The 23,885-nt window shown below is 40.7% G+C and overlaps 1 protein-coding gene across 2 annotated transcripts in view; it reads left to right on the top strand.

The window, feature by feature from the left end:
* Window positions 1-23,885, top strand: part of robo1 (roundabout, axon guidance receptor, homolog 1 (Drosophila)) — a 385,111-nt gene that overhangs the window by 130,058 nt on the left and 231,168 nt on the right. For both annotated transcript variants that reach the window (XM_032502141.1, XM_032502159.1), the window contains exon 2: window positions 4,570-4,684. In XM_032502141.1, the coding sequence (XP_032358032.1) occupies window positions 4,570-4,684 (115 nt within the window). The remainder of the gene's footprint in view (window positions 1-4,569; window positions 4,685-23,885) is intronic.

Raw genomic sequence — 23,885 nt, 5'->3', positions numbered from 1 at the left:
GCTAGCAGGTTTGTATGTTTTAACACTTGCACCGCACACACGGCGTAGGATTGTGTGAGACACAAGCAAGACGGAGCGCTTTTGCATTGGGATTGTTGTTGCTTCTTCAGTTTTTTGGAGCCGAGACAGAGCTGTAGAACATCAATCTACTGTCAGCTGTTCCCAAAGGGATGCAGGGGAGGGGAACGAGCAATAAAAACACAAACTCTCAAAATGAAACTGCCAATACGCTCATTCAGTCATAAAGTCATTTCCTGTTTATCTGTAGTTTAATTGAAAAATAATGACACTTTATGATCCATTTCTGTGTAAAATGGCCGCACACACCTTACATAAAGAACTAGAAGACTGTCCTATTTTTACGCTCCAGAGCATACGCACCTCTATGTGCTGCTCATGTCCCTGGTGTCAACAGTTTCATTGATTATAGTGGAAGTGTAGCATTGGAACATTACGTTCCGCTTACGTTACGCGTGCAATGTAGCCAGCACGCATGTTAAAATGAATTGAACTTTTAAGGCGAGGAATGAGACGCGACTTTCCTGTATGTGTAAAACATGCTTTATCTTGCGCATCAGTATTTTTTTTTTTTTTTTTTAATATACAGCGTAATTAGTAGATTTATTTTATTAGGATAATGCACATTAACACAGTGTTAGCCAGTCGGCTAATTTTCAACTGTAGTCCTAGTTACCCAGCATGCATGTCTTTTATGGTGGGAGGAAACCGGAGCACCCCTACGCAAACACGGGGAGAACATGCAAACTCCACACAGAAAGGCCCGGAATGATCATCATCATTTAATTTTCAAATCAATGGTAGGGGAAACACTAGTGGAAAACATTACATCGAGAGGAATATTAGAAACACTTGTGAATTTAATGCAGTTCACCACTGAACACTGACATTATGGGCATCATAGAAGTGGACTTTATGGGAGAACAGTTGTATCAGATTACATTAGACTGCACAGGCGTACCTAAAAGAAGTGGCTACATTGTATAAAAACACTATTTTGTGTATTTGTTTTCTTGTCCACTTTGCTTCCTACTCCTCCGTACCTCTGGTTTGTCTGTGGAAGAATGTGCAGTGTGCCTCAGAAGCACAAAATCAGAAGATAAAAGAGAAGCAGATTAAGCAGTCAGGGGTAGAGGTCCCAGTCAGAGGTAATGTGAAGTTCATTCTTATTCTCTGCAGCCTCCACATGTAGCTGCCCTCTAAGTTACCTGCTGCTTTTAAACATTTCACCTGCGTCTCGTCCGGGTTCAAGGATACTGCACATGAGGATTGCATCTCAGTAGTGCAGCAGAACATCCATTCTTTGCAAGATGAATGGGAAAAGTTATTAATTTGTTCATAGATGGTAACCAGAGATGTGAAGTAACGAAGTACAAATATTTCATTACTGTACTCTAGTAGAGTTTTCTGCTATTTTTACTTTACTTACATTTTAACATGAATATCGCTACTTTCTACTCCTTACATTTTACAAAAATTGGCCCTTTACTTTAAGTTCAAATAATTTCAGTGGAGTTATTGTTATTTTCTTGCGTCATTGATACAAAATTCAATCTAATTGGATTGGAATATACGTTGCACTTGACATATCACTACAAGACGACTCAACAACTACGTTAGTAAATAGTAGAATGGATGGCAATATGATTGAAAATGAAGAAAACGGAGATCCCAGAGATTGGCCAGACAAGCAGTCAGACATTCCCATCATCCTCGGCCTTATCTGAGAGAGATGTTTAAGAATGACTCCTGGCCAATGTGTTGGGGAACTTAATTAATGTCTGTTTTGTAATTCATATGTTATCCTTTTCATTCTTTCCAGAAGCCATATTTGAGCACACACACATACATGTAGGTTCCTTTAAATGTTAAGGGGAAGATAAAAAATAGAGAAACTGGATCTGTGAATTCTCAAAGTATCCCATTAAATTCATATCTTGCTACTGTGTCAGAATCTTATTAACCTGGAGTCCCAGTCTCTGTCACAATAATCATATATATGATGTTTTAGGCGTATTGGCAGACTTCCATTTAAAATGTAGGCGATGGCATATAAAGAGCCTTTTCTCCATGTCCACTGATGTTTCTCAGCTTGTACTCTAGTAACGTCTGTGTGGTCCAGGTAGCTTTGCATAAGAAACGGATTTCATTCGCAAGGCTGCTTTTATACTTTAAGTACATTTCCAAGCCTGTACTTTGGTAAAAGTATACTGATTTAACTTCTTTACTCAAGTAAAAGTAACAGAGTATTTTTTAACACAAGTATCTGTACTTCTACTTGAGTACGGGAAGTGAGTACTTTTGCCATCTTTGATTGTATAATGTTATGTACAATTGTCTGATCTCTGAGTTTTAGAGCTTGGGTATTGTGTGTCAAAATGAGAAGCCGCAGGTTTTGAATGACATTGCCTTGGTTTAGTAGGCATTCAAAAAATCAATTTGTGGCCAGTGAGTGTTCTGCTGATGGTTTGTGTCTTTTGTGGGAGTTGGTCACTGAGCCAGCAGTAGTGCTTCTTGTCACTGCCTGATTAATTGGCTTCAATCCGTTCGGCAGTCATTGAGTCAGATGAAGAGAGACAATAAGGGCCTTTCATTCCTCTCGAACTGAATTGATAGTGAACACGGAGGAAGCCACTGAAACAAGTATTGTAAAACGTGCTCATTTCCTTTTGGTGGAAGCAAGCTTTATAAAGAGGACAGAGGACTAGGCTTTGTTTGGTCTGTGATGCATCTTCACATAAGTGTTTGTGGTTTCTAGAGAACAGGGCTCAGATAAATCTTCTTTTATCTTTAATCCGTCCATTCATTAATCAAATGGAACAAGGTGATGAGATGAATTACAAGTCCAGCTCCCCATTGCTTGCTTTTGGGTCGAGGTGGCCATCTCAGTGCTGTGTAGCCCACATTTTCAAACCAAAGACCCCATGCAAACACTTGTCACAGCCATCTCCTGACTGGTAATTGGGTATTTATCAGTTTGCCCGCGAGTAGACGATGCAGTGTTTATCAGACACAATTATCAAGAAAAATGGGGGCACCTAGTCCACCGCTCCTCCAGGACACTGGCGTGCTACTGGTTCAGGTGGCCAGGCAGAGTGGAAGCGCTGTAATCTTTCAGTCTAACCACAGGGACTTCTTTATCGGACACTTAGCTAGGAACACGCTTGTCATCATCACATGCAAATGGAGCAATTGTGCAAATAAAACACATCATTCTTGGCTCTGCTGTGACACTGGAGGAATGAGAAGTGATAATAACACACATATCAAAAATGAGCTCCCCATGGTTGAGATCTGATAGACAGGCTTTTCCGAAGCTCTTTTAATTATATGAACAGGTAATGCATATAAAGGTGTGCAAAAGGGTTCACTGAGTACCCGAAGATAAGATTGGAGAAAAAGCAGTGAGAGCAAATTGGTGTGCTTGTGCCTTCTTTCACCTGCAAAACCTATTACAGGAAGGAGGGTAGGAGAGTGAGATGGGAAGAAAAGGAGGCCATAAAACGAAGGAGCTGCCTGTAATAAGTGGCAAATAGTCCATCTGGTGTGGCATGAATTAAAAAGACATGGGAGTTTGGAAGAATTAAAGGGACATTTAACACATGATTGGAAAGGGAACATAGCACACTAGTAGGAAAGATGTGGTGTAGTTAGCTTTGTGAGCATTTTCTTTTCATTTTCGCATACGTTCACCTTTTTACTGTGGAGAGGCGATGTTTAATGCTCTTCGTCATCTCAAAAGATGCAAGGCTTGAAGAGTCACCACTGTAGCGCCTTGGAATTTATGATAAAGCAAGTCCATCATATTTTAGTCGGAGCATATCCAATTCAACAACTGTGTCGTGCCTGGGAAAAAGGGCCGCAAAGAGAAAATCATAGAGCATAGCAGTGCAGAGAGGGGAGTGTGAAAGAGAGGGAGAGATATGGAGGAAGACCTGGAGACGGAGCAGCAGAGGTTGCCCGGCCTGCTGGATGTAATCAAACAAGGGTGAACAGGTTGTTCCACAGATGGCTGATCCGGAGAATCCTCCGATTTATTTCCATGCTACAGACGGTCCCTGTCACTACGCGCAGGTGATGTCAGCGCAGCAGCATTCTCTCGCACACACCACTAAAATCTGACACTTTTATCTCACCTGTCTGAAATCACTTTGAGGCATTTGTTGAGTGTGTACGAAAGCAGATACAGAGTAAGAGTTAGGCAACAAAGAAAGTCGATTTGTATATCCTCTTAATATTCTGAACTCTCTTAAGGCTTATGAATTATGGATTCAACTGCTATACTATTACTACATAAAGAAACTCAATTGAGTTTCGTATAGCTGCTTTGTTTTCACTAATGCTTTGAAAATGCCCTTAGAAATGGGTTGTTTTACGTATTGTGGTCATGTTGTTATAATAATGAATTGTTTCCTCCTGCACATTGGCCTTTATTGTAATTTGCACAAGAAATTGAATATCATTTTCATTCTTTTTTCAACTCAGGGAAGAGCAAAATATCTTAGCAACAAGACCAGTCTTTAACTGCTTTACGTTTATCTCTTTCCCCAGACTGATGTCAGTGATGCCAGGACAGTGAGCATCATAATGCGTGGCATGTGGTCGCCCCTCCTCATAATGGCTCTGCTCAGGCTGGCCCAGGGCCAAGAGGTTCCTGTAGTCCCAGGTAAGACATATTATATTTCTCTGCACTGGCATGTCTTCATCAGTGATCAAGACCTCATTGTCTGGCTCCATCATCATGGTTTGTCAGTGTGTCTGTCAGTTTGTGTCATTGTCTGACTACTATGCGCTTGACACCTTGGCCCGAGCTTTAATGATTTATTATCACCATGTAACTGTACACCCTATAGTATGAGAAGTTACATCAGTCATTTGGCACCAGAATTGCAACGTTAATCTAAGCACGCATCAGTGTTTATATCTAATCTTTCACAGTGTTTAACAAAGGATTTTCCTAGACAACTTACCTGTTTTAGAACGTATGTTAGCATTTGTCTTGCTGTAGTACAGTAAGTGAAACGGCTTTCTGCTTTCTGATTGGCTAGAAGATACCTTTCCTATCCCAGCATGCACTGGGTGTATGCTAGGCTCCATGCTATTCTGATAAGGATAATAGAATGAATGGAGTACTTTCAGATTGTAAAAAAGTCTCCTGTTGCCTAAATGCACAGCCATAACGTCAGTGCATGTCAGTATATACAGATGCGCGGATTTAAGAACTTGAGAAGCTCTTGTTTGGGATACAATGAAAGCTCCACCGGCTGTGCAGAAAGATTATGAAGATAAGAAAGTAACCAAATCTAAATATCCAAAAATGACTTCTGCTCCTAAGCACTTTTCCTTGATTGTCTGTGTAAATGTGAACATAAAGCATAGACATGAAGAGAAATCATTCGAATTTAGGAGAAGGCCAGTGCTACCATTAAACTCTGAGTGAACATCCACTCTGCTACTTAATGATAAGATCCTAATTAGAAATGAACAAATTATCTTATGAATATTGCTTCAACGTCACCCTTGATGGTGGTTATGCTCTGGGTGTTTCTAGAGCTCCAGACGTTGGACTGAACTCTTTTGATGGCAGCTTCCTAACCTTTGAATATATATGAGATCTGGTGGTGGAGTGTCTTAGGCCTGGTTCTACAGTGGCATTCAGTCTATATCAGAGGTCTTTAACCTGTTTTAGTCTAGGGGCCCCTAAACTGAAAGTGAGACCGAGTAGGGACCCCTAACGCATATATTGTATACAATTGAGTGGCATATTTAACTGGGCAAAATGGATGAAAAGACCAAGAGGCCTTGACCAACTGCCACTCTGCTTGTTTGAAAGTCATGATGTCTCTCTCTCATGGGTGGGCCAAATTCTCTGGACGGGCAAAGCAGAGAAAGAGGAGGTAACCTTGCTCTTTATGACCTCATAAGGGGAATATTCCGGATCGGCCCATCTGAGCTTTCATTTTCTCAAAGCCAGAGCAGGATACCCAGGGCTCGGTTTACACCCATCACCATTTCTAGCCACTGGGGGACCATAGGCAGGCTGGGGGAACTCATATTAATGTTAAAAAACCTCCATAAAGTGAAATGTTCATGCCATGGGACCTTTAAACATACATCTGGAAGGGACAGTGACTCCTTGAGCTTAACTGTATGGCGATCACAGTGGCTAACATACCTATAGTAAGATTATCTTCAGTTTGTTCATTTTTTCCCCAAATAGGCCAATTTATCTTTGCTATTAAAATGTATGTTTTCAGACTTATTGAAATTATTGAAATGAGAAACTATATATATATTTTTTAATAATTTGCCAGCCCCCCTTCACAAACTCTAAGAACCCCCTAGGGGCCCCGGACCCCCTGTTGAAGATCTCTGGTCTATATTATATTCACACACAATTCTCTGTTTCTTGCTAGAACAGGTCATATTTTTCTATCAGCTTGATTTTTGGCCCCCTCTGAAAGCATGTCTGCCAACTGCCGCTGCTGAAATATATTATTGAAGCTATTTGTCACCCCAGAATTTCCGATCTTCCAACATTTCATGTTGAGAAATAGCAAACCTTGTTTGAGAGTTAGGCCTCCTGCACACTGCCTGCGTAGCGTGGCGTTTGTGTTGCGTGTCAGTTGGTGGCGTGTACTATGCTATGCTGCTAGTCTTGTCTGTACACATGCATATTTCCCATTGATAAAATGAAGTAATAGCGTGTTGTTTAACTACTGATACTGATTATATACTGATTTGATTACACCAAAGACAACGTCGGCAGTATTGATGGCAAAATAGGCTACAGAATATTTTCTTCTGTATTGATAGGTGCAATATTTGAAAATCGATTATTCTTATTATTTTTTAAATTTCATTTATATCTGCATTCACTTCAAAACCTAGAGACTTTCAAACACGCCATTTATTAAATGTATTTGTGAACGTGGAAAATAGGCCTCGGTCCTATTTCTAGCATGCACGTGATTTCGGCTCGGCTCGAGTCGAGCATGAGACGTGCGTGTCATGCACATGGTTTACAAGCTATAACCTGTTACCATGGGAGCCGAAATAAAAACGGACATGCCACGCAGGCAGTGTGCAGGAGGCCTTAGAGCTAGAGAAAAAGTTGTTAATGACTGAACTTTTGCAGTTCAAACTACAGTTAATAGTCTGTTTTTTTTCATCCTTTTTTAATAATGTTAATTTCTTTCTTCTTTTTTTTTTGGTGCCAAAATAAAACAGTTGTGACTTCACGGATACAACGTTAATAACTAAACCATGATAATAGCACTATCGTGCTTTTTGTTTTGATGAAATTTAAATTGGTTTTGATATTTATCAGACTTGATTATACACTTTCCAGGAGCAATATGCCTTTGTCTTCTGTCATCACATGGACATGTGTGGCAGGAAGTGTCTACTTTTAAAGTTGACCTCTGACAGTTAAAAAAGCACTTTTTCTTAAAATATCTCTCATGTCTGTTTTCATTAGACAGGCTTGGTTTTACATAGCTTGGTTAGACCTTTGAAGAAATGTAATTCAAGAAGCTTTGTTTCTCATTGAAGGCCCGAGTCATGGTTTTGAAACGTCTCCCAGCCGGCGATAAGATAATCACCTACAGGGTTTTATTGTCACCAAACTTGACAGTCTTCTCAGTTACAGCGTGGTGATTTCCACCAAGTTCTCATCAGACTGGACCCAGGTCCATGCAGTCCTGATTTGCGGAGCTTTTCGCACACGCTGCTTTCCATTACTCTGGCTCCTTTGCTTCTTTCTGTTGCCTTTTACCTCTCATTCATTTCCTTTCACCATGCCCTTGCCGCCATCTTCTTTCTCATCGTATTTTCTTTTGCCAACACAATCTAGGTAGCAATTTACTTGTCAAGTGTAGGGCAGCGTGTGGCTCCATGTACTCTGATTTGTATGGTGTGAGCACAGGTGAGTGATCACTGCCTTGGCAAAAATGCTTTCAATCACTCCTTTGGAGCAGGATGTCAGACTGGCAGCAGTTAGAGCTGCATTAGGATTGAATTCAGCTCATGGTGGATTCTGTTTAACACTCTGATGGCGTCAGAGTGATATAACCAAGGGCTTCTCTTATCTCTTTTTCCTCTAACGTATATTCTGCTCTAGTTATAGCAGTAAAGATACAAGGTGATACCCACAAGAATTATAGATGCAGAATGACATATCTAAGTGTATTTGAGTTGGTAACAAAGATTTGAAAATAGATATTCTTTATGTAAGGAACTTGTTCCTCAAGCAAGGTGTTCAGGGGGATGTTAGATCTAAGTTATGTGTTGTACTTTCTGCAGATGTTTCAGCATAATAAAGAATTCATCATAAATATCTGGATGCAAGAAAGTGGAAATCCACCAGGACCCTGTGTCTTCCTTCCATTGTCTCTTACTGAAAGAGAAATGTCAAGGCATCACTTTGATTTTGTTTCTTTGCATTCTAGCTGACTGACAGCTCTTATTAATTTCGTTGCCTTAAAGTAAATACCGGCAGTTCCCAAATGCAACAACTCCCTGTTCCCTTTTTAAAAAAGTGGTTTCATTCTCTGGGTTTTCTGAGGTGCCTTGCTAACCCTCTCAGCTTCCTGAGTCCTGTGCACCATGTTTTACTGTAGCCAGAGTTTGAAATTGTGGGACGATACCAGCCTAGTATGCAAGGAATTAAATTCTTATTGGACACTTTTGCACCTTATAATTTGCAAACTAACACTTACTACACCTTATTTAATTTATTTATTTGATTAGGACAATGCACATTAATGAACATTTCTGTAAATGCGCCAGTGTTAGCCAATTGGCTAGTTTTCAACTGTAGTCCTACCTAGGATGCATGTTTTTTATGGTGGGAAGAAACCGGAGCACCCGGAGGAAACCCACACAAACACGGGGAGAACATACAAACTCCACACAGAAAGGCCTGGAACGCCCTGGATTCGAACCAAGAACCTTCTTGCTGTGAGACAGAAGTGCTAACCACTTAGCCACCGTGTTGCCACCGTGTTAACCATAGTTTATTAGCAATAAATCTTTACCTAGCCTTAGTCACTGAGCGTAATCGTGGGTTTTGCAGAATCGCTCAGTATTTACGTTTTTGTCTGGAGATTTTTTGCAAAAAACATCAGAGGTGGCTTTCGCATCCAGGAAACATGATGTCGTAGGCTATGTAAGCATGTGAGCAAACATGCTTATATCCATTGACACCATTCTGATGTGTTCAAGATGAATATAGTGACACTGAAGTAGTTTATTTACCATAAATTAGATCACAGTTGCAGGTGCTGATGAACAACTTTCTAGGTTATAAAGTTTGAATTTTGGATTTTACACAGCATACTTAAACTCAGCAGTTTGGTTGCATGTTGGCATCTTTGATCTGTACTAGAGCCCGACCAATAAAGGTACGGATATTTATTTATTTATTTGTTAAATTATATTTAAAAAATCTGATATTCTGATATATCGGCTGAAACACGTAACAAAATGTAAACAGATTTCCCTAACATTAGTTATTTGTAGTTATTTATGAGTTCTCACTAAAATTATATGATGATAGTTTGTTATCACAACAGAACAGAGGAACATCAAAATATATAACATTTCTGATAAATAAAATGCATAAAAATACAAACGTAAGACATGAAACTTAAAGTCCTAATAAAAAAAAAGTGTTGCCAAAAGGGACGTTGTAGATCGCCCTCTGGTGGACAGAATTTGTAACACCAACGCTAATAACATGGTTGACCGTCCATTTTATTTTATTTTTTAAATATTCATTTATTTATTTTTATTTTTTTATTGGCCATTATAATTGTCGATACCCATAGTTTGGGGAATGCTGAAATATCGGTCGGGCTCTAATCAGTACTGTCTTTAATAATTATTATTTATCCTTTATTAGCCCTACATAGGGAAATTACAATTTACATTCTGTTGTTATTACACACCATTACACAGGCTTGAATTACACACACACATTTGCAGTACCTATACATGCACTGATTAGAGAAATGTCAGAGTCTGTCTGTTGTATGGGATGTTAGGAGGGACGAACAGGTGAAGTGGCTGGTGTGTTTTTCCATTTCTACAGACAAGCATTCATCTTCTCTATTTGCCATCTCTTCACGTTGCCTTCTCGACCAGTGTCGTTTGCTCAGCATGTCTTATGGACAGTATATTGACCCACATGTTTGAGACTTCTATTTGAAGATTATAAAGTTACTCTCTGTAATTTACCTGCCGACTGGTTTCCTCTAGGGGAAGCATCATGAAATTCCCATAATGCTCTGCCAGCGTAAGTGCAGCAGGTGCCTCATATTTTTCAAGTTGGGGGTGGGTAGTACAGCAGTATAAAAATATTTTATATTGACTATCGTAAAATTTCTGTTTTTGCATACAGGATTTAGTTTTTGTTTCGTTGTTGTGGGGTTAATACTATTGTTTATCTCAGCAGTGTTTGTAGACTTCTACGATTTGGTCTTTTACATTAGAATTACACTGTAATATGGCTCTGTATGTCTCATGATGCAGTACTTGGTTTACTTCACACTATTGATGGGTTTTCATTGGTGAATCTGCCCTTAATTTGATTGCCTCGACAGCCGACACCACCTCCATAACATAAGTTATTGCATCTTTCATACACACAGTGCAACTCAGACAAATAAATTACTCATACTTTGTCCTTTGTGCAAACACCTTAAAACAACAACTCTCTTCCCCTGACCATCTCATTTTATTTTATGCCCCGCTCGCAGATAAAGGCTTTCAGTTTTCCAAATGTTATTTCCAACTAAAATGGAAACACCGAGCCATATTAATGGATGCACTGCTCCTCCTCCTCTATTCTGTGAGTCATATATATATCAGCTGGGTTCTAGCTCTCCTCTCTGCATTCAGTATTCAGCTTGCATACCACCCTGCGGGTGATTAAATATGTGGTTAATACAGCGCCATGAGAGTATTGAATTACACAAGAGCCATGCTGACCTTTTTAAATTACAGAACCAATTGTGCAAGACGGCGAAGGAAGTTTATAACAGGTACTGCCAAGATGGAGCCCGGAGGAGGATGGATCTGCTGCCGCTGTCCTGCTGACGCTCTCCTTATTAGTGTTCTGCACTATAAGCACCCTATTTGACACTCACGCTCTTCTTTCATTGTCTCACTTTGGGTCTCATTTGACGGCAAATTCTTTGTCTCTCAATCTTGTGTACAAACAGCCGTTAGGGCATTCTTGTAGACAAGATAAAACACACCCACACACACGCCCTCACACAAACTAATTTGACATTTCATTTCACCGTTGATGAGACGCGTATCACTCGTGACACACAGCGTAGCCCTACTCCATAAATCTTGACCACTGGCCTTTTTCTCAGATGCATCCTCGTCAGCATATTGGCTTTGCTGATATCTGAAGGTCGTTCCTGATGTCTGATCTAATTTGAAGCTAAAGCCAGAAAAATGAAGCGGTCTACTTTGGCATCAGTCGCACGCGTCCATGGAGTCACAGGCATTTCTCAGGGATGACTGTACTCATCTTCAAAAGACATCGAGAGAAGTCAAAACCCCACTGGCAGCGAAACAAAAATCTTTGCTTGGCAAAGGGCAGACAAAAGCTTTTTACCAATGAAAAAGTCCAAATAAAATATCCAGACATTAAAACAAAGTATTATTCTCTCCTTGCCAACTTGCAAGAGTGATTCCTGATTGCTTTATACAGCACTTAGCAAAATACCCTGTAATTGTATTGAGCTGAAAAATCCACATTTCACCACTGCATTTTATTCTTCTCTCTCAAGGGAGATTGTGCCATTACTGAAGAAGAAAAAGGATTGAAGGCTTGGCATTTCATATAATGAAATTCTTGTGACAGACTGTTTTTTTTTTGGAGAACGATACGGCTTAGTGACACCATTCATTCCATTAAGACATATTAAAAAGCTTTGTCAAAACCAAAAAAAGCCGAATCTAGGCCCTTTCTCTGAAAACTGTCCACACTGATTTCTCAAAGCAAACCAATCTTAGTCTTGTCAGTTGAAATTGCACACGTGCTTATCCCAGTTGTCACTCCATACATTATCTTCCTTTTCACTTTCCTTTTCTACACTATAACCAGTTCTTCTAATGTGCATTCAGGACTGTGTTGTTTGTTGTGTGGTTTAACCTGTTTCGACACTATAAAGCATGATATATGGTAGTATTTGTGTTGGGGGAGCAACATATTTGCGTTGTGTTTAATGGAATCAAAAGCAGGCGCGGTGATGTAATTATTTAAACTGGAACTAAACTCATTATCAGGGCGTTTATGGAAAATGCTTCAATCAAATGTCAAGGAATCCCTTGTGCTTCTTATTGACTGAATGTGGACTCAGGACTCACTGCAAGCCTCCATGCACACTTAAGATTGGCTGTACACTCTTATTCTTGTTTATTCTTGCATTAAGAGTTTTTATTTTGAAAGATAAATAAGTCCCAAATCTATTAAATTAGCTGTCATGTGCTATGGCTAAGTAAATGCTGTGCTGTGGCTAAGTAAATATTCATATGGGTGTCACATTATTACATAATATTTATTTAACAGTAACACAGTCCTTATAGATACTTATACAATATAAACAGATATAAATATATTAGAATATGGGTCTTGGTTAGTTAGGTAGTTAATTATTGGAGTTATTAGGAGTCATTTAAAATATAATCTTGATTGCCAGACCTTCCTCCACAGCGCTCCCCTGGAGGGTCTGGCTAGTCCACAAAGCATTCCTAGATTGGAGGAAAAATTTGCCCTAGTTTATTGGAATTTCTTTAAACCAATCACAATCGCCATGGGCGGTGCTAAGCGCCAAATGGAGCCACTGACATCCAGCAGATTTTCCGGTGGCAGCGGAGCAACCCCGGAAGTGGAACGTTGTGGATATAGACTAAATAAAGTGTAGCAATTATTGATAATAATAATAATAATAATAATCTTTATTTGTAGAGCACTTTTCAAAAACAAGTTACAAAGTGCTTTAACAAGTGTAAAGACTTCACATCTCTAAACTGAAAAGCAGGCGTATCCGACAGCTTTTGTTTCATTTTCTCTTACTGTATTAAATATTTCTCATCTGAAAGGTTTTAGAACGCATTTTAGTGTACTGTTTAGCTGGCATTTGAGAAAGTTTGACATTTTTTGTCCTATTTTAAAATAAAACCAAGCTCTAAAATAAAACCAAGCACTGCCCCAACATGCATGTGTCTCTCAGTGCTAGGTTGTTTTGATGTTCTGATTGGTTGCAGCTCACTATTCCTTAGATTGGTTGTAGGTCTATTCAATTGAGTCCAGAGACATTTTGGTCCGTGCCCATTGAAAACGTCCCTTGAAAATCAAATATGAATAATAATAATACATTTGTGAGTTAGTCTGACTGTGCCGGGCAAAGTAATTGAGCTAAGATACACTAACCTCTGTTTCCAAGCATGTAAAACAATTTCCTGACACAAATGCAATGCAACAATTTAATTTATTGTCTTTGACCACGCACTATTATGGGCTTCCTCGTAGATTTTTTATATTTTTACCCACTTTAAATCTACTTATGTTGTTTGTCAATATGATGTAGTTACAACGTGTTTGTCTCTTTTATGTAAACCTTAACATAGTTTTGCATTTCTGTTGGATAGAGAGGCTGCAGTAATTCTTAGGAAACCGTAGTAATCTGTCTGCCATCTTTGTTTTTTCACACAAAAAAAGCGACTTTGCTCTCAGAAGCAAGTGACAATATCCATCTGTCCTGGGGCGCAGAGCCCAGTGCTTATCATCTCCCTGCCTCTCACTTCATACGGCCACCATTTAATTACAGAGCAGGCACAAGCCACGTTTCCCTCCTTATTCTCCCTCCACCCCCAGGCCATCATTTAATGATGAAAAATCTGCTCCATGAGGTTTGGGAATTTGTTTTATTATTTTTCACCTCCTTTTATTTTCTGGACTTTTCTCTTTTTGTCATGGAGGTGTGTGCCTGTGTGGGTCGGTGGGGGGGGGGCTCTTTGTACACAGCCAGCTTTCACATTTTGCTCTCAGGCTTGAAATTTGATGTCCTTAGCTTGAGTCTGCTATTTCTTTACTCCACACCTTCGGCTACAGCTTCACATCCAGTGTAAATCCAGTGTGGCTTCACCTTGAACCTGAGCTCACTAGTGCTGAATCCATAACAGAGTTAGTCCAAGGGGAAGGCCAGATTTAGGGCAGGTTGCACTTAGGGACCAAAAGATGCCACTCTTAAAGAAAAAGATCAAGGTAAACTCTAATTAGACAGTTTGAAAGTTTGATCTTATCCGATGCTGTGAACCCACAAGTGTGTGCAAGTCATTGCCAGCAGTTTAAGCAAGATCAACAGAAACGGCTGACGCGGTAATGTCATCAGAAAATATGCTGACTAATTTAGTAGTCATTAACACCTACACACGCATTTGTAACCTCTTAGGCATACTAACTAAAAGTTTCTTAATCTAATTTAGAATATCCTTCAAGCGGCAACATGCAGTTTCTCTGTTGAATATTCATACAATATAACGCAGCGAGTGGTTTGAATAAGGACATTATTACTAAAACTTCCTCCGGATGCATTCTAATGTGTCAAAGAAGAAACACAATGAACCCATTTGCTATCTTATATCATTGCTTTTAAATCAAATACAAGGAAATATGGGAGCAGATAATACAATAACCGAATAGCTGCCAATTTTCCACATAGCGTGTGTGTGTGTGTGTGTGTGTGTGTCCGTGTGTGTCCGTGTGTGTGTCCGTGCGCGCTGTGCGTGCAGCAGCAGAGTTTACTGATTTCCATAGAGAGATGACACAGGCACCTCAGCGTCATTTCACCCCGTTCCTCAATCTGCCCCACAGACATCCCCACACACACATCCCCCCCACCCACACCACCACTCCTCATCCTCTGAGCCACAACATCCCTCTCACGGGGTTTGTGCTGTGGGACTGCGGGAGAGTGTCATCCCGCAAATGAATTTCTCCTCACATCCCTCTCTCCATTAAAGAACTCCTATAGCAGCCCACATCAGTCCCCTGCAGCTGTTTGTGCTCTCAGACACAAGTACTTGTTATTTATACCTGTGTTGTCTGCTCTGGCTACCTGCATCTCATGCACACAACACTGAGACTGAGTCTTCATGACATTCACCTATTTTTTCTTTTTAAATCTAGTATTGTTCATGCATTTAAATGGATAACTTTAAGATTTAGTTTTTGCCCTCAAGACAATTGATTTTGGTAAAATGATGCTGAATCACTGTGACTGCTTCCAGATAGCAGGAGCTTATCTTTGGGCTACACGACCTGAAGGCCAACATATATATTCAGTGCACAAATACTAAACAGCAATTACCCTGTAAACACAATAACATTCTAGTAATTGTCTTTTGTGTTGTTAATAATTTTTTCTTTTTCCGGTTCTTTGACTCCTCTAATTGAGGTTTAACTCCAACAGTAATATTACTTCTGCTTCCACTACATATTTTCCTTCAGGAAATGTTTATGTATCTCAAACACCACTTTGCATGGTTCGATTCCTATGGGTCCAGTGTACATTTATTCAGTCTTTTTTGAGTCGGAGAATTGAAGTTTTAAAAGGACGGGAAAATATTTTGCTGTTTGTTTAAGCAAGAAAACATTTCAGTGTCCGCACAAAGGAGCCATGTTGTTCTGGTTTACCGTGTGATGAGGCGCTCAACAGGCATCCGTCTCCAAAACTGTCGATTTGGATGCCGTGCTCAGCTGTGTGGATTGGGAACACTGAGGGAGTAGCAGACAAATTGAGCAACATCCGTGATTGGAAATCTATGCATCTACTTGCTTGGTAGGGCAGTAAACATCTCTTTGTCTCCCTAGAAATGATTTTCATTTCACGACCACGGCAATTTTGGCCAATCAGTGCATGTTTGTAAACCCCTCATTTATTTTCATCTGTGCATACAGGGGAATGGATAAGTTAGCACAGCATTAAGCTTTTTTTTTAGATTTAGTTGGATAGTGCAGTTGGATGCAAATCCCTGCAGAAAGTCACTGCTTTATCTTGATGATCCATTGAATTTGAGCTTTAAAGCCTCTGCAATACCACTGGGTATTCTGTGCCTGTAGCCTAAATGGCCTTTGTAAAGTACTGAATTGCAAGCTCAATTTCTCATGCACGCTCATCTTTTTCCCTTTCCCATTTGAGACAAGATATTGGAGATGATCCCCCTATTCTGGCAAGTGGCCGTTTATAAATGGAAGCTATTTCAGCTCTTTCATTTGTCAATCAGTCTGAAGAGTGAGTCTCCGACGGTGCCTCAATGTGAGGCTGTAATTGTTAGCGTCCCCTTCTGCCCAATGCGCAGCCTGGCGTTTTGCATCTGAAAGGATCCTAAAAGAAGACGTGAGCTCTGAATTAATATCCAAACCGTCTTTTGTCTCCATCACTTTGGCTTCTGCTGCCATGAGACACACAGGCACAGACATGCAGACAATCGATGAGGAAGAGGAGAGGCGGAAGGGGAGGGGGGTTTGATAATTTTCTTTTTAACCTCTAAGTGAAAATTGTGACCGCCTGTAGCTGCCTTTCAGTGTCCCTCCATAATTAACAGTAATAGAAAGACTGGGCTGATCGTCTATACTTCTTTAGTTAGACTTACTCCAATGTGTAAAGATGGCTGTGTACGAAGTGTACAATCCAACACATTCTCACCCCCATCTCGTAAATTACGGACGCTTGGTCAGGTGCTTTTGTCATTATTATTAACGCTAAAAGTCTCTTTTTAGGGTCTTATCTAAACATGCTTGGTCAGGACTATTGGTGTCCCTTTTGACGCTGTAATGTTAAGGAAAAGGTCGTGGATGGGCTTACGCTTCCGTAACATGCAGGAATGCCGGGGCGGTTGAAGAAGATAGCGGCTTTAGGAAAGGTGCCACGCGGGAGGAAATCCCCGGTCTCCTGGGTGAAAGTCCTGTGTTTGACCCATCCACCAGCCCGACCAATCTCCCTGAGTGGAACTTCCGCCCTACATACTACTCGCTAAACCCCGTGTAGCTGCTGCTTTCCCCATTACCTTTTTCGTCCCTTTAGACGCTGTGGGCCACTGTCCAAACGTCCGTATTTAACAAGTTGGCCGTGTGAACGGGTTGTACAATCTTGTAGAAGCTTGAGCTTAGATTCACTTCATAATGATAGGACAGACAGCCACGCACTCTCATCTAAAGATCATCTACAACTGAAAAATGTGCATGTGATATCCGGTTTCTGAACAGTTTGCCCTGCTCACACATCCAAACTTAAACATTTTGCTGCCCACCACTACTAATAACATACCCAAAAGATGGCCAGAGGTGCCTGGGTGGCTCCCCTAGTAGAGCACCCGCCCATATATAGAGGTGTACTCCTTGGCACAGCGACCGAGCGCTCGACTCCGACCTGCGGCCCTTTGCTGCATGTTGTTCCCTTCTCTCCCTCCCCTTTCATGTTTTCATCTAAAATGCCCAATTATCTTTAAAAAACAAAATAAAGATGGCCAGACTTTAAAACAAAAGTTCTACTTTATAAAAATGACCTTTGGGTCATGGAAGTGACAACCTGGAAACAACCAACTGTTTTTGATTCCCTCATGAAACTGAAGCACTGAAGCTTTCTACTCCACTCAACTATGATATATATATATATATATATATATATATATATATATATATATATATATATATATACGGGGGAGATACACTGTAAAAAACTGAGGCGCTTGCCAGGCTGCCTGTATGCTGTGCTGTAGAGACTTCCCAACACTGAGGTGTCGGGCAAAATGTGTGTATGTGTATCTGTGTTTGTGATATGAAATATTGATGTGCATTGTGCTTCTGAAGCAGAAGGTCAGGTGCATGGAGAGAATATGGATAGAGTCTAAAACAAGCTTTAAAGTCAGGAAGAGGATGTGTTAACTTAACTCTCACATACGGCACAGTACTTCTCCCGCATTTACAGCTTTTTTGGAATGAATTACTCACTAATTGGTCGGCATGTTGCAATACGACATCCTCTGACTCAAAACGTTTGCCTGTATGTCAGCATCAGCATTCCAGCCACAGCTGCCTATGCGGTCCTACCTTTCCATTCAGAGAAACAATAACCAAGCTTTGAATCTACCGACCAGCTGATAGCAGTCCGTCAGGCAGCCCTGGCAACTACTTTTAGGAAATGAAACACTGCTATTTTATGAGTTCCCCTTATCTCCCTTAATGCTGTTGTCCCAACTGCACCCTCATAATCTCTACAGGCACTCTCTTAGCCCCGTTCTAACATTCTGCTGTCGACTGCACTCATAATGATTTGGATAAGAAATGTTAGGGGACATTGGGAGATTGGCAGAAAAACTGAAAATGTCTCAACTCAAAGTTGAGTTATGACCAGATGTATGGCCTTCTGTAGGACTCCTATCTCTCACCAAACTGTCTTACAGACACCACAGTATCATACTTTCGTCTCCTGGATGACACAAGGTAGACGGAGCAGGTGTGCTTAGCTGCAGCAAATCCTCAGTTTGATGGGCTGTAAGAGATTTCCCTGGACCAAGTCCTTGCACTGATGATCATGTCCAGGTAATAAGCCTGATATACAGCCCCATTTCCCTAATGTTTACCGCATGCAGCTTTAATTAACGAAAGAAGTACCCCTGTCGCTCCAGAACAACCTCTCCAGATCAATTATTTCCATTTCAAAATGCACATATACACACACTTGACGATAAACGTCAAATGGAAATTAACTTTAAAGCAGCCCATTTTCCTAATGAATGCTGTGATCAGGTGAGGAAACATGAGATTAGCTTGCTGTCAGTACTAAATGCCACCAAGGAAAATGGTGTACAGAAAGACGGTGGGAAATGAATTTGGAACAAAAAGAGCCAGTGGCAGATTGTCTACCCTTATCTCTCCATGTGAACTTCACAAGGAGCTGGATGACATTGGTTTTATTACCGCCAAGCATTGATGACGAGCTGGATGAGCAAAAGTGCTGACGAGAGGGAACGGGCGAGTGATCAGTCACTGGCTGGGTGCCCATCACAGGCGCTCAAGGATGCTGGTAGGACGTTGGCCTCTGTCATACGATTGCCTGGATGAGGAAACCTACGGCAGGGCCAGGTATGGGGGGGTTAAACACGCACAGCTAGGGCCCAACATTTAAGACAAGGGAAAAACCTCATGCACTTTGTCAGACACAAGTATTTATGTATGTATGTTTATATGTGTGTGTGTGTGTGTGTGTGTGTGTGTGTCTGTGTATATATATATATATATATATATATATATATTATATATATATATATAAATGATACACTCACACACGTCTACCCATACACACATTCACACTCATTTGTTTGTATAGACGGCTTGATGGTGGTGATAGTGATGACGACCTGATGCTGACAACAGTGCTCAGGTGTCTTACGTCGGCCTTTCTGCTCCTTTTTCCCGTCTCTTTTGGTGCACTTCCCCCCCCCCCCCCCCCCCCGTCTCTGTCTCTATCGTCTTGCCATTCTTTGCTGAGTTTTATTGCCTGTGTCTGTCACACCTTCAGGCTTTGGTGCACAAGTGCAGAGTTGTGTACTCGGCTTTCGCTTTTATCAGCTCTGTGGAGTTGACTGCACAAGGCGCAGCTTGAAGGTTACAGTGCCCCGTGAGCAGCAGCTATTCCAAATGATATATTGATATATCCTTCACGCCCATTTTAATGGTGTAACATTAGTATTAATCACAGTTTTTTTTGTTTTTTTGCCTGAACAGATTTGATAGTTAGTTAATTGCCACTGTTTGAGAATTCCTGACCATTTCTGACCCGGTCTACCAGCATTCACAGGTCCTGTACAGACACAAGCAGGGCTGTAGTTCTAGTAACTTCTTCCTGGCTGCTGATTCTGGATCAGTTGCACAGAACGTTGCCTAAATGTTATACATTTATTAGTTTGAGGATAGAAGATAGAGCATTATTTTTTAAAGATCCATCCTAACTCCTTAATCACTATATTAGCATTGGAAAGATGCTATTGCAAATCATGGTCTTGAAAAGGACTTAATTTGCTCTTTACTCGTTTTTAGTTTAACAATTCTGATTCCAGTTCTACAGAGCACCAGAGGTAACATGGCCCCTCCATGAAAAAACAAAGAAAAAAACATGTACTCGGGACAAACGCTAAACTCGAGATCTTGAGTTTGAAAGGCAAGACTTTTTTTTTTATTTTAAGTCGAGATCTCAAGTTATTTTTTATTAAAAATTATTTTTTGTTTTTTTTCTCCATGTCAAAGTCAAGATCTCGCTATTAAAACTCGACATCCTGCAAAACAAATCAATGCCCAAATCAAGCAAAAGTGTTTGTCCCCAGAACAGGTTTTATCATTATTAGTTTTTCTTCCTGACCTCCAGGGCTCCATACAGTTCAGATTCTTCCTTTCGATTCTGATTCTTTGAGGGGAGGAGTTGAACAGGTCACATACTTATTTTAATTTGATTTTATGGTGATTTACAGGTTAACCAGGCTTTTTCAACATAATATGAAGCCACACTTTAGAGCGCCGCTCACCGTGCTCCATGGCTTCAACATAACCAGCGCCCGTAGGTGCTGCGGTCGATACGGGACCAATGATTGGATTCAAATCCAAATTTTGAAACAAAAATTCCAAGTTGGAACCAGTTCTCAATGCCTAATCCTAGTCTTAACTTAGGTTTTGGACTTGGTCTTGACCGGGACTTGACTGGACCTCGTTTTGAACTTGACCTGGAGACTAATTAAATTAGTCTTTAATACAACTAACTTCATTATGTTAAATAAAAATAAAGTAAATATTTATATTTCTCATTCTCAGATTTTCACGAACCTTTTGCAAGTTCTAAGATCTTGAAACACTTTTTCTTTGTCAAGATCTGTCATGTTGATACAATCCTTGAAAATGATTTCAGTACTGAATTCTCAGGACGGTCCACTGTGGTGGAGAAATAGTAACACCAAGAGGGAATTTTGTAGTAAAAAGACTTTACATTTTGGTGCGCAGCTGTTTTATTTGATTCAACCACAGGTAAATGGATTTAGAGGCTGTCGGTCAAATCAGTCATTTAGAAAATAACACATCAGATTATAATTTTTGGCCCTACTCATGTGTCATCAATCACTCGCTTACAACATGCTGATGCATAATGGTTTGGTGTAGCATCACAAATGCCGCTGGCAGCAGTAAAGGACGTTGCTGTGCCAAAAGGAAGGACAGAATGAGTCTGGTTGATGTCCAAACACGGTTAAATGTTGGTGTGTCAACATCCATCTGTGGCTAACTGGAGGTGTGGGCTCCTGCACATGTGCATCATTTCACAATGACTGAGCTTCATGATGAGTGAGATCCACGCTATAATGAGATGTAGAACAATGTGTATGCAGGGGATTACACAATCGCTGCAAAGAAGTTTACGCATATACGCTGCTGTTGTGCATAAACAGACTTTTACTGGCTTCTTCAGTAGAACTTTTTTTGCATCTTGCCCCAGAGATTTGGCAGGGCTGCGATTTCTCTATTGTATTTGCATAAATTAATAGACAGTATGGACAGTTATTAATGGTTAAAGACTTCTGTTGTGAAATCTTGTGAGTGCCTTGACAGATTTATGAGGCCATAAAACTTGACAACGGCACAATACGGCCTCTTCAGTGCCTGTGACATCATTTCCCTGCCATTCTCTATTCAGTATTTTGACTGAAATTAATTACCTCCAGTGCCCTTTATCACTATGACAATGCGGTGAGATGTGAAGTTGACAGTGTCGACTTTATTACTTCTCATTTCCATATGAACAACAGTACTGAAGAGGCCTTCAACCTGCCCACTTACCTCTGCTCTGCCCATAAATTACACACACACACACACACACACACACACACACACACACACACACACACACACACACACACACACACACACACACATACATTCATTCCACTCCACTCTCCCATCCTAAAACCAGAACATTACCATAGATAACTGCCCTTCACAATCTCTGACAGGTCTTTTTTCTTCTTTCTGTCTGTGATACAGTATCAGATTATCTAGATGAAGTGCTAGCGGGCACGAGAGGGGGTGTGTGAAAGACCGTGTCGTTTGCCAGGGCTGCTCATTAATTGGCTACTAGAATCTACAGGACTTCGATTGATTTGGATTGCGTCCAGGAGGCGGAGGGGCTCCAGGGTGCCTTATCAAAAGGCTGCGCTGCTCCGGACCTTTGTGTGTTGGGTCATTAATCTTGCTGTCAGTGAACTGTCATTGAAAGTATCTGTTGCCTTGCCTTATCCCTACCCCTCTCTTGCTTCGTCCTGACCGCCTGGGGTTGTGACTGCAGAAGAAAGAGTGGCTCTCTGAGGTTTCCACCCGTACACCACTCATCTAATCACTTGATCAGAGCTGTGTTTGATGATGAGTGAGTGGAGGTGGGCCTGAGAAACCCACGGGGTGGCTCATCTTTACCTGTTACTGATTGCAAGTAGAACTAGGACCAAACTGGATGGATGGATGGATGGATGGATGGATGGATGGATGGATACACTTTATTAATTCCAAACTGGGAAATTACTCTGTTACAGAAGCAAGTTAGTGGGATGTAAATGCATACAGAATATACAAGACATTAAAACTACACAGCATACATCATGAGCTTTTCTACTGTTAAATGTTGCACAATGGACTTTGGGTCTTTCTAAAGGCTCTTTGTGTGTTGAAAAGTATACCTTCAAAGGATGTTCATTTTCAGTACAGCCCCAGTTAAAGCATGGTAAACATTTTTGCATGCTGAACAAGTGGAACGTGTTCAGAAACTGTCCGTATGGTGTGCTGACATGGCCATTCTAAGCTGTGCATGTCTGAGGGAGAGGCAAAGGTGCTGAGCTCATGTTTCCTGACCCAGCAAGCAGCAACAGCAGTAAGCAAAGCATAGTGATGAGAACCGGACCACTAGACTCTCACTCAACATTGCTAAAGTCGAAGTCTAACTGTGAAGCACAGAAATTTCATTTGTGTGTTTTTGTCAACTTGGCTACTCTTAGGAAAGAGCCATGTGCTTATTATACCAGAGAAAGTTATTTATGAGCTGTGATAAAAAAGGTGATATACCTACGGAGTGAAATTAATGACAGAAATTCAGATAGTTTTCCTGCATTGAATGCAAAAGCTGAATCACGTCAAGTGCACATTGCTACCGGTGGGATGAATAAATGAATTGGATGTTTCAATCTTTCATCCATCATCTTTTTGTCACTTTCAATTAAATTTCTATAGAAACCTGAAGAGATGCTGGTAAGGCTTATGCCCATATTGTTCTCGTCTTCTATTCTTTCTCAGAGCCCAAATGGGGGTTTTGTATAAAGAAGGATCCATTTCTAGACTCAATGACAAGAAGCTGGTCAGCACTGAGCCTTTTGTCAAAGTGCTATACATACTCCGATACCCTGTGACACAAACAATAACTAATGGCAGGGCACTCTCTTTTTAACAGCATCAAATGTATCCAGCTTGGCAATTACAGACTTTAATGAGCCCTTTAATGACAGATTTAACACTTGTCTTATAATTTTATAGTAGCAATATAAATCGATGGAGAAATTTTCCTGCCATCTAAGAAAATCAACTGAGCCCATGGAAAGACACTGGCACTCTATCTATTTAAAAGCCCATATATAGTCATTAGGGATGTGAGCGAGTCAGTGTGTAAGGGCTTTACAGCACTGGTCAGCGCTGATTGCTCTGGGAGGGAGCTGCAGGGTTATGTCAAGGTGGCAATGTCATTGTGTCATTCCTGGGCGCCCTC

This window comes from Etheostoma spectabile, chromosome 3 (assembly GCF_008692095.1).
Source record: "Etheostoma spectabile isolate EspeVRDwgs_2016 chromosome 3, UIUC_Espe_1.0, whole genome shotgun sequence".
Classification (NCBI taxonomy): Eukaryota; Metazoa; Chordata; class Actinopteri; order Perciformes; family Percidae; genus Etheostoma; species Etheostoma spectabile.
Note: the sequence above shows the minus strand (reverse complement) of the source record. Positions and strands in the feature narration are given on the sequence as shown.